At 30.7% G+C, this 10883-nt stretch overlaps 1 protein-coding gene and 1 pseudogene across 6 annotated transcripts; both read right to left on the minus strand.

The window, feature by feature from the left end:
* Positions 1-256: 256 nt before the first annotated feature.
* LOC133782181 (uncharacterized) lies at positions 257-6763 on the minus strand. Of its 6 annotated transcripts, XM_062221398.1 has the most exons (7): positions 6533-6668; positions 2529-4332; positions 1672-1736; positions 1470-1580; positions 1329-1388; positions 1033-1190; positions 257-488 (listed from the first exon to the last, which is right to left on the minus strand). In XM_062221398.1, exons 4-7 carry the CDS (start codon positions 1551-1553, stop codon positions 440-442), a joined length of 351 nt encoding a protein of 116 aa, XP_062077382.1. In that variant the 5' UTR covers positions 1554-1580; positions 1672-1736; positions 2529-4332; positions 6533-6668; the 3' UTR covers positions 257-439. The 6 variants fall into 6 exon arrangements, 4 of the variants coding, with proteins under 4 accessions (XP_062077382.1, XP_062077380.1, XP_062077379.1 ...); XR_009870368.1 differs by having other exon boundaries at positions 1300-1388; positions 1556-1736; positions 6533-6763; XR_009870367.1 differs by having other exon boundaries at positions 1300-1388; positions 1470-1736; positions 6533-6763.
* A 3114-nt stretch (positions 6764-9877) lies between these two features.
* On the minus strand, positions 9878-10583 carry LOC133785108 (exosome complex component RRP45B-like; annotated as a pseudogene).
* Positions 10584-10883: the final 300 nt, after the last annotated feature.

Here is a 10883-nt window from a genome sequence, read left to right on the forward strand (position 1 = left end):
CTACACTTTAGTATAACAAATTATTTGTGTTATATAATGAAGTTTGCATAACAAAACTCTTTACATAAAAAGTGTTATTGTAATAGATATTATAACACAATTTTCGTATTATTTTCATATTTAGATAAGTTTAAATTCTCATTATATATTCATTTATATAACACTAATTTATTCTATTATATTTTAATTTTTTTTATATAATTAAAATTAGCTTTCTAAAATATATTAGCATCATCAAATGAACTTGATTTTCAAATAACAAAAAGAAAACATTCAACATTGTATTAACAATCCACAAATTAGTTTAAAACATTCACCACTGTCATCAATAACAAAATGTTCTTTAAGTATTCAAGTAGTCTTAAATATTCAACATATTGAAAAGTTACTACTTTCAACATAAAATATTCTACGGCTGCCCAACATAAAGCCTTCAAAACTAAGTATCCTTTTCTCCTCCAATTGATGGAGAAAGAGACATTTTTCTTCTGCAATAGCATATAAAAGGTAAGGTATATGCTTAAAAATGTTAAATAATATGAATCAAATAATAAAATTGTATACAATATAAGACCTAAACAAGCAATACCAGGTGAACATACTTCAAAATTCAAAATACTGCTATCACACAGTGAATAGATACATATTACAGTAAACAAACATTAACATTTTCAGGTTAAAGGGGCCTCAATTTCACCCTAAAGGCATCTCTGGTTCAGGTGCTTAATTACTGAGACAGCATGTTAAAAGTTTGGGAGATTTGAGTTACAAAAGCATTTAGAATGATACTATTATTTCTAGGGTAGATCCATCGAATCTCATATATCATTTAAAGGAGAGGTGTAATAGAATATGGAGCTCAAACAGGTACCAAACTCTAAACCTTAAGTTTTTTGGGCACTAACAAGTAATTACAAAATAGTGATACATATTCGCAGTCAATTACGCTTATATAGTACAGTGTAGTGTTTACAAACGTACAGAAATTACTGTAGAATCCTCAACCCAATGTAAAGAAATAAAGAAACTTACACACATTCTGCTGGCCAAGTTCCTTCAGATAGGGATGATAAGAGGCAAATAAGTTCCACAGTCCTGAAGGGAAATTCACCTTCTAGGCTACAAAGAAGACACCGAATAGGACCATCAACAAAACTTTCTCTGTCCCAAAACTGACTGCAAAGTGATTCCTGAAAAATTTAAAGCAATAAATCCAATAAAAAAACTACAAAGGAAAAGAAAAATGTCAACTTTAATAGAACCACCAATGAAAAATCAACAAAATAATCAATAAATGACCTTGAAAGACAATCATTATGCAGCCAAACCTCTCCCCGATAAACTTTGCAAAGAATATCCAATATCAAATTAAGGGTACTGTCTTCGAGCTGCAACATAGACAAAACAGAAAATATTAATATAAATAAAATAAACAACTTGAGGTCATTCAAGATACTTAATCTAATTACCTGAATATTGATCTCATAGGATGCAATAAATGCAGAAATAAAAGTTCTCAATATTCCATGGAGGAGAGGGAAACTCTTGATCATACCAACAATATTTTATGCAGCAGCCAACTGTCCAAAGAAAGATAACCAAGATATGGGAAGACTATTTGTGATAGCATGAAGAAGCAAAATTCCTCCATGGAAAGCAATGACTGAGTACTTTGAGGCCTCATATCCACCACCAGTTATTCCACCAGTGCTAAGGAGAATGATCACTTGAATAAGCTGTGCAAGTGAAAAATCTACACTTAATGTGATTGCCCATTGAAAATATGTAAATACATGTTGTGTTATTACTTAATGATTACAAAATGTTGAAGACTTTGAAACTACAGTGCTTAGAAATCAGAGGATGTTATTTCAAAAAGATGGATTTGGCACAGTTATTTTGTGTTAAAAATCAGTCTTTTTGACCCTATATAGGATAGACCAGACCCTAGCTCCTTAAAATTTGTTCTAATCAAGTTTACAAATCTATAAGTGATGATCTCCAATGAAGAACATCTCATTACTCAAAGACATTCCTAAGATACAAGTTTGAACCTTGTCTTTTTAAAGTATAGGAGATAAATGAAGCTATAATAGTTTAATTCTCTGATACCATATTATGAAAGAAAATGAAATTGTATTGAATTGAATGAATACAGAATACAAGCGGCACCAATATATACATGCCACAAAGAAGAATCAAGAAAAGTAAGATACAGTTCTATACTTAAATAAACTATCTGTTTCAACTAATTTAGGCATATAAGGTTCAGTACTAAGCTCAAAATTGCTCTCAATAACTTAACTAAACTAACTAATTTAACTAAATTATATATATAAGGTCTGGTGCTAAGATTAAAGTATGTGCTATACTTACTAATGGTAACTTTGTACTGTACAGGCATTACAGTCTCAGACCCCAAATGAAACTCTAAAAGCTCCAAGCTAGAGTATAAACAGACAACTAGAAAAAATTGAAGAAAGACATTTTCCCAAGTTAACAGTTAGAAAAAGAATATTATTACATACCAGCCAGTTATCCATGAAGCAAATGGTGACCATTTTGGGCCAGCAAGCTTGGTACTCCAATAGTAGAGACCCCCAGAAGTAAGGGAAGAAGAACAAATCTCAGCCATGGACAAAGCAACCAATATGGAGAAAGAAAGCACACCAGAAAGCACAGATATGATAGAGAATGAAAATGCAAAGGAAAGACAATATTTGAGTGGGTCTATTAATAGTATTACTGTCTCTAATTCTCTACTCATACAGTAATAAGAAAGGAAAAAGAAAATCTTTTGGATAGCTAAATTATTTCATCACTGATGTTACATAAGATTATATTTAAAACAATTGATATTTTTTCTAATGGGGAAAAAAGAAATGAGGCATTTCTAACGTGAGGAATATATTTGATGATTGTCATAAAGACTTGGATTAAGCTGAAAACGGAAAAAATCAGTTCCAAGTAAGAAAGTGAATCATCTAGCTTTTATCAAACAAATGCTTCTATCATCTAGCTTTCCAATGATAAAGCGATTAAGCCAATAAATTGAAGCAAACAAATGCTTTTATCATCTAGCTTTCCTATGTTTTTTAATCGAACTGAATTGTTTGAAACTCAAAATTCAGAACAAAAGAATTATATGTTATAAAGTCTATTGTTTACTTGGTAAATTATTTTATTTTGAAAAATAGACCAATCATAAACTAAGCAAAGTGATAGAAGTCAAAGATAAATTAAAGCATAGTATTTACATAAAGTAATATTTGATAGAAATTGTTCTTTTGTGCTGTTCAGATCAGAAAGCTAATAGCCCAAAAGATAGCATTGTGTTAAACCATCAAAAAACACAAAAGAGAAACAATAAGCTAAGAGATGAACGAAGAGAAAATTCCACTGCCAAACAGAGTATCTGCTATCACTGAATTCCAAGACCACTAACAATAGAGGTACAAAACTAAAAATTAGCTTATAGGAAAAGAAAACAAAAATAGAATTGAGCTTCTTCTATTTTTGTAAGCAATTAGTAGATTGAAGCAAACAAGGTTAAAAAATAGATCCCCACTTTTTAATTATCTTTCATTCCAATACAAAATAACAAATCAAACTCATAGAGACGCTTCAACCATTATCAAATATAACCATTATAAATAAGTAAGCAATCCAATTCACCAACATGCATTACAATAGTCATTATGTATAGTAAGTACACATATGACACCATTAATATGTTTACCAGAAAAGCTCTAGTATGCTTTAAAATAAGTTCTACAAGCAAATAATATAATATCAAGATCCTTAAAAGAAACTAGAAGGCAACATAGAGACAGATGAAGTGAACCAGCAACAAATTTTCAGTAGTCCATATAATATATTCAAGAATTTCATTCTCTGCATTTCATAAAATCACCACAAGCATTTAAAGCATTGGCTCCCAAGAAGCTTCTCATACACCTGAAGCAAATACAACAACTAAAGTTTGTCTTGCTCATTTTAATCCATTAAATAATATTTAATCAATTAAAAGTAGTATCTAAAGTCATTCTTCCAACAACTAGCAATCAAAATAATATATCAATACTAGTAGTATCATTTTAAAGCAAACAATTTTTTTGGGTAAAACTAATAAGTAACTAAATGAAATAATAGAAGATTTTTTTTAAAAATCAAGTAAAATAATAAATAAAACAAAGCGGTATGTTACAAAGAGTGCCAAAGTACATACCTGACTAGAAGTTGAAGCAAAGACAACTAAAACAGGACTTGTAGTATCTAATATATAGTTGCTTTTGAAGACACAAAAAACTCAATAAAATCTTTTGATTCAATCTGCAATCATTTTTCAATATAAGATATTAAAAATAATTCAAATATAGAAACCATAGTATATGCATGAATGTATATCTATAATTGGGATATTGTTACAAGCAATAAAAAAAATGCACAAAAAGAGACATGACTTAATAACTTATAGTTTAGATCATTATGTAGTACAAAATGTTTCAAGCTATGAGATCATTATCTCAATAACATTTTGGTATTTAAGAAACTTTTTTTTTTAATTTGTTAATAATATTTGTGCTTGTTGACTTTTCTTTCCATTCTCATATTTTGAGTATCCTGAGTCCTTGACATTCAAGTAGCAGCAATGGAGACTGAGAGACATATGTTTAGGAGGTTATTTTACAAATATTTCCTGGAAAGAATATATTTGTAGCCTCAAACATATTAAGATGAATGATCTCGCCTGAATACTAGACATCTTATATGTTCATTTGTGTGGCTCAAAAATGTCAAAAGAGTTAGATAATAGGGTATTAGTGTTTATGATTTCCCTTAATACAAAGTTTGGGCAAAAATATTTTCAAAAATACTTCAAGAAACTATGCTACAAAAAAAAAAAGTTATGCAAAACAATATACTTCAAATATACAAATGTGAAAGGAACTCATATATAATCCTTATACACATATGATAATTATATCTTTGGATTTTATTATTTATATATATATTTCATTTTCCACACTCTTAATTAAAAGGAATACTGAAAGAGAGAAGTTTTAGTTGAATATTAAGGAAAAAAAGGAGAAGAGGATGGACACCACTTAACATATATGCATGAATAATATGATTCAGTTTTAGGATAAGATAATAGAAATTATTAAATATATATGAATAAACATGTATGTTCCTCATGTAATGCATTTAGTTTAATAAGACCTACACACCCACGATAGTTTCAACTCCCCACATTGAATGTTGTAGGCTAGAGAACCACAACCATATAAACTATGATAACAATGAATGAAAAATGAGCATTCCCAGAATACTATGAAAACTACATAAGGATAAAATAAATTTCTTCTCGTAAAATCATTTGGTTAAATAGAATGGATAGACCTCTCTTCAAACCAATCTCTGAAACAAAATTTAGTTAAACATTTCTACAAATAGTTTATAAGCAATCTACCAGTTACAAAATGTTAAACAAAGTAATTAGTTAATTGCTAAAGGTAGCTTTTCTTAACTGTATTTATACTTGGCCTATTGGTTGGTTGCCAAGTTGCTAGATCTTTTATTCTTTCATTTGATTGTACATATAAATACAACTATTCTATTATGTACCCTTATCATTTTAAGTGAAACACTACTATAAATTCTCTCAGTCCTGCTGCATTAGTCTTCTTCTTCCATCTCAAAACTTACCACTTCACAGTTCACAAACATAAAAGGATCCCAAGTCAAACTATATAGGCATATACATACATATTTATATAATATATATATATATATATATATATGCATTAACTAAAGAGATGCACCAACAACTAAAAGAAATGCAGAAAAACCCCAAATATTTCACATGACAAATTCAGGGGAAAAAGAAGAAAAATATTTTCTTTCTCATTGTTTTGTATATTGGTCTATACAAAATTTTGTTAATCTTGGGCTCTTTTTTTTTGTTGAGCGAAAGTTCAAATGGAAAAGGCTCTGCAAAATATTTGATTTTACATTCTAAAGTTTGGCAGAAAAATATATATATCTATAATCTTACCTCCCATCAATTCCCAAGTAAGTTCCAATGACCCTTTAAAGAATATATTTAATTCATAAATATAATAAATGAAGACATAACATGATTTCAATAATCCTAGGGCAAACGAACCTCTTGAGAAGAAGAAATGTAATTTATCCAGGCTAAGTTTACAAATAGCTTTTAGAAAATCTAACTTAATTTAGAAAAATAAATCCCCAATAATCGAAGACCCGAGAATACAATACAAGCATAATACCAAGCAAAAGAAAAGAAAAATAAAACTAACATCCAAACATGATAGAATGCCTTACTTTGATAAAAAGTGATAGTGTAGTTTAGGAGACGCTGGAAAATATTAGAAATGATAGAGAATAAAGATTATTGGAGGAGAAATAATATAGGAGCAGATTTTTAAACTTGATATGCTGATTTATGGATGATAAATAAACCCTTATATTTTCCAAATTTAAAAGAATAAGAGAAATTATTTACCTTAGTGGTGAGTGATTGCAAGAGAGAAGTGTGGCGTCGAACTAGAGACCTCTCAGATGAATGCTAGTTCAAGAAAAGTGACCATGAGACTATTGAAAATTCAGACGAAAAAATTTCATGTGTTAGCGGAAAATGATTAATTTTTAGTTATTCTCTGTATAATAAAACTATTATTCACATGGTATTGAAATACAAATATTATGGTTGCCTCTCAACTTTTTTAATAGCGACAAAATAAAGAAAAATACTCATCTACTACTATAGTAACAATTATCAAGAGCTCATAATTTGTAGCACATATGAGCAGGAAGCTTTATGTTGCACACATTCAGTGTCAAGTTCTTCTTGCAAAGGAACCTATTTGAAAATTAATATTTTAGAATACATTATGAAGGCAGTTGATGGATAAAACCCACAACCATTATGCCACACAAATTATAACTTAAGGGTAAGATGTAAAGCTTCAGTCGAGCAATATTAGTTTCTTTTGTTCATGCGATCACAGCATATTACAAACATATGTATGTTTATGTAAATTTGTGTATGTGTATAGTACTTAAGCATACAAGTAAGCACTATATAACAGAAAATAATCCAAATAAAAAGCAACCCACATCTTCACGGCTAACCAACCCACCAAGAGAATCTCCACTAGACCAAATTCTATCTATCACACTAAGCACCCTTTTGTTCACCCTCCATTTGGTATTTCCAAGTGTATTCAGGGCCTAATACAGAGAACAATATTAGCATTAGCCTAACAATAAAATGCCAACCAAGAGGTCACATGGAGTAGCAAACATATAAAGAAAGATCAATTTGTGAAGGCCTGTTTGTGAAGAAACTAAGGCAAAGCATTGAAGCATATTCACCAAGGAATTAACGTAACAAGCTCCAACAAGGCTTTCAGACCTCTAAAACAGGTTCCAGTTGCTTCCGAATTTTTCCCTAAATCCATTTAATCATTATATACCATATATATAGTGAAGAAACATTTTTTATAAGTTTTTCTTAATATAATTTTTTAATTTTTATCATTAAATTTGTAAGTTATTTTTACTACGATGTGCCTATAACCTTTATTACTTTACTTTAAAATAAATTAAGTCTCCTCAAAATTTCATTCTAGATAGTAAATTAGAAAAATATCATTAATTACAAGATTATGTAATCCCCAAGAGATCTTTCTCTTCAAAATTTTATTTCTGCCTCATAGAAACCTTCCACACACTTTACAGATTAGATTGATCAACACTCTTTAATCCCAATGACCCCAAATGACCATTCTCAACATGGGAAAATTCATTTCTTATATTCTCCTAAAAAAAAAAGCTCAAAAATTGTTATTGTTAAATACAAAGTTTGTAATAAAGATCAGATTAGGCTACAAAAACAGTGGCAGTCCTTGAGGTTTTGCTAGGAGTAGAGTCCTTATTGGTCTATGATTAATAGAGGGATCTGCTACTCATTTTTTAGCTCTTTTGTTTTGCTTCATTAAACTCAATTTGCTCTTGTTTTTCTTTCTTTTTTTTTTTTTTTGCTTGAGCAAAACATACATGAGAGTTAATAACCATATATATATTACCTTTATTAGTTATATTCAAAGGTATCTTGTAGAGTTATTAATGACCGAATATTACTTCTGTATTCCACAAATACTCTACATGGCTATCTATCTAAATGGAATTTTAACAAATTTGACCATATATTATAAACAAGGTAGCAGACAAAAGTGAATGAAAAAAAATGAATAAACTTATAGAGTACACAAATAGCAAACATTCAAACTCAGATTTAGAGCATTGATCTCTTTCATATTTATTGAATACCAATAAAGCAACAACAAATGACATGATAACACCAGTTATATACACATATCAAGAAAAATGCTCTGTATGTGCATGTTAAAAAATTCCAATCCAATTGACACAAAGCATGTCTTATGGTCGATTCCAAAATATATTCACAAGAACAATGCATCCGTTCTGTTCAAAATTTCCAGGTATGCTTAAAAATATCTATATTGTACGTGTCTTCAAAATCAGTATTTTCTTTAAGTTCTATTTGGTTTCAAGTGAATTTTAATGTTATGCCATGAATATTGGCTAACCCTCAATGGCAATTGTTACTTTGTTAGAATAAAAACTTGTCAATTTCGTTATAGACCTATACTTCTTGGATTTGCAAGGGTAAAATATTACATTAATAGATGAATGAAGTAAGGGTAGAGACTCTTACCATAAAATGCTCTCCACTTGCAAATGTAAAATCCAATTAAAATCATCACACAAGTTAATCCAATTAGAATAGTCTTTTGCCTCTAAAACTAGAAGGATTGAATATAAAAGGCAAAATAGAAAGACCTAGTAAAATCATAAGAAACTTTATATTACAAAGGATCGAATCAATCTGTATTTAATTATTAACTGCAACTTAATACTAATCATGTTACTCACATTAGTAAAAGATTACGTCTTTAATCAGTAATATTACTATACATCAGCATTAGATACTAAGAAAAGAATACACAATCTAGAGATAAAAAGAACTATTTACTTACAAAAACTATCTATATAACTCTTAAATGAATTTTTATCTTTTTATGGTTTTTACATTTTGGGAAGCTCATGAAATCATTTTCTTGATTGCATATTAAAAAAAAGGAGAAATACTACTCTCTCATGAAATAAATTAAAAATCATAACTGAGAAAAAGATAGATTCATTTACCTTTGAAAAGAAACTCTAAAATATTAATACAGAAACAATAACCTGAAACAAAAAAGAGGGTTTGAGAAATATATGGAAGGAGTGATTGTTAGTCATTGATGGGTTTTCAGAGAAATAGAGGACGAGACTGAGAGAGGGGTGGTGTTGGAGAAATGGACGGCCAATGAACGGATCATTGAATAGATGAACAGTAAAAGTGTACAGGGAGAGATTGATGGGTGGCTGTTGTTGGGTTCTTAATGCCTGGACAAACTAAGGGAAACAGTGTAATAAGCAATGACATATACCAAAACTAGCTTCTAAAAGATGTCTAAATGTAATTTTACTAATAACGAGCATGTACATTCTCCACCCATTAAACGGGTAACTTTTCTCAGAACCCATACACTCTTAATCCTATACATTCTCTACCTAAAGAGACCAAATTTTTTTTAAAAAAAGTGGTGAACATTGATTAAGATAATGGAAAGGAAACATAGTAAATTTCAACTTAGTGTTAAGATGATAATTAGAAATTTTTTTGGTCACAACAAACCAAGTATTAATGATACAATAAGAAATATTATTGACTATCCCTATTGAAAACAGAACATAGAAATTTCAAGGTAAACCCAAATCAATTAACAACAAAACCCACATACAAATATCCAAATGAGCATTCAGGCCTCCGAAACGTCATGAGAGCAGCCAACGCAACAATATTTGCAGTATCCACAAGGTTTCTATTAACAAATTTTTCAAAATGAAAACTAAATATACACACTTAAATCAAGTGAATAATAGAAAAGGAAAAAAAGAATTGGTGCTAGAGGGGACAAAATTTACAGCTTACCCTCCATTATCTAGAATATGGAGGTCAATACGGATGGCCCAAACCAATTTCCCTGGAAGAACACAAAGCGATTCAGTGTCAATAGCCCTGCTTTCTCTGCACATACATTTCAAAATTCCACTTGTTCAAACTACTAAGCACACAGTTAATTTTTTCTTTCATTTTACTAATGGCAACGACTATCAAACCTTAGGCCACGGTCTATAATGCGGCCGAGCTCAACAACAACCTCGCTGGGTCGGCCAGGCTCGAAGGAAGGGTCAGCCATGGGGGAGAACTCGGTGAAGATGGAAAGCGAGCCCTTGTTGGAGCGGTCACGGTAGGGCTGAACCAGCTGGCCCGTGACAAATCCCATGACATGGGTTTGGCCCAGCTGCACCTCCGCCAAGCCATCCTCCTTGCCGAAGGTGATGATGAGATTGCGGTAGTCGAATGGACGGCGACCATCAAGTCAGAGGTTGGAGAGAAGCCTCGTATAGCCCCACGCCATCGTAGTTGAAGCCCTACAGTTGTTGGTGTTTCGAGTAGGAGAAAGAGAGAGAGATGGAGAGGGATCGGGGAAGAGAGAGAGGGGGGAGCGGCTTGGAAAAGAAAGAGATAGGTTTTCATTTAAGATATTTTGTTTTGGGAAACAATAATTCATCCCCTTATTTTTTCCTATTTTCGGCTATTTTATAGTATGTCACCTTTATGTTTATTTATTATAATACTTTTGCAATACTGTTATACTTATGTGTTGCAAAAAGGGATTTTTGGTGTAGTGACTTCACTGGTAGCCCATGCACTCCAC

The sequence above is a fragment of the Humulus lupulus genome, chromosome 6 (genome assembly GCF_963169125.1).
Source record: "Humulus lupulus chromosome 6, drHumLupu1.1, whole genome shotgun sequence".
Taxonomy (NCBI): domain Eukaryota; kingdom Viridiplantae; phylum Streptophyta; class Magnoliopsida; order Rosales; family Cannabaceae; genus Humulus; species Humulus lupulus.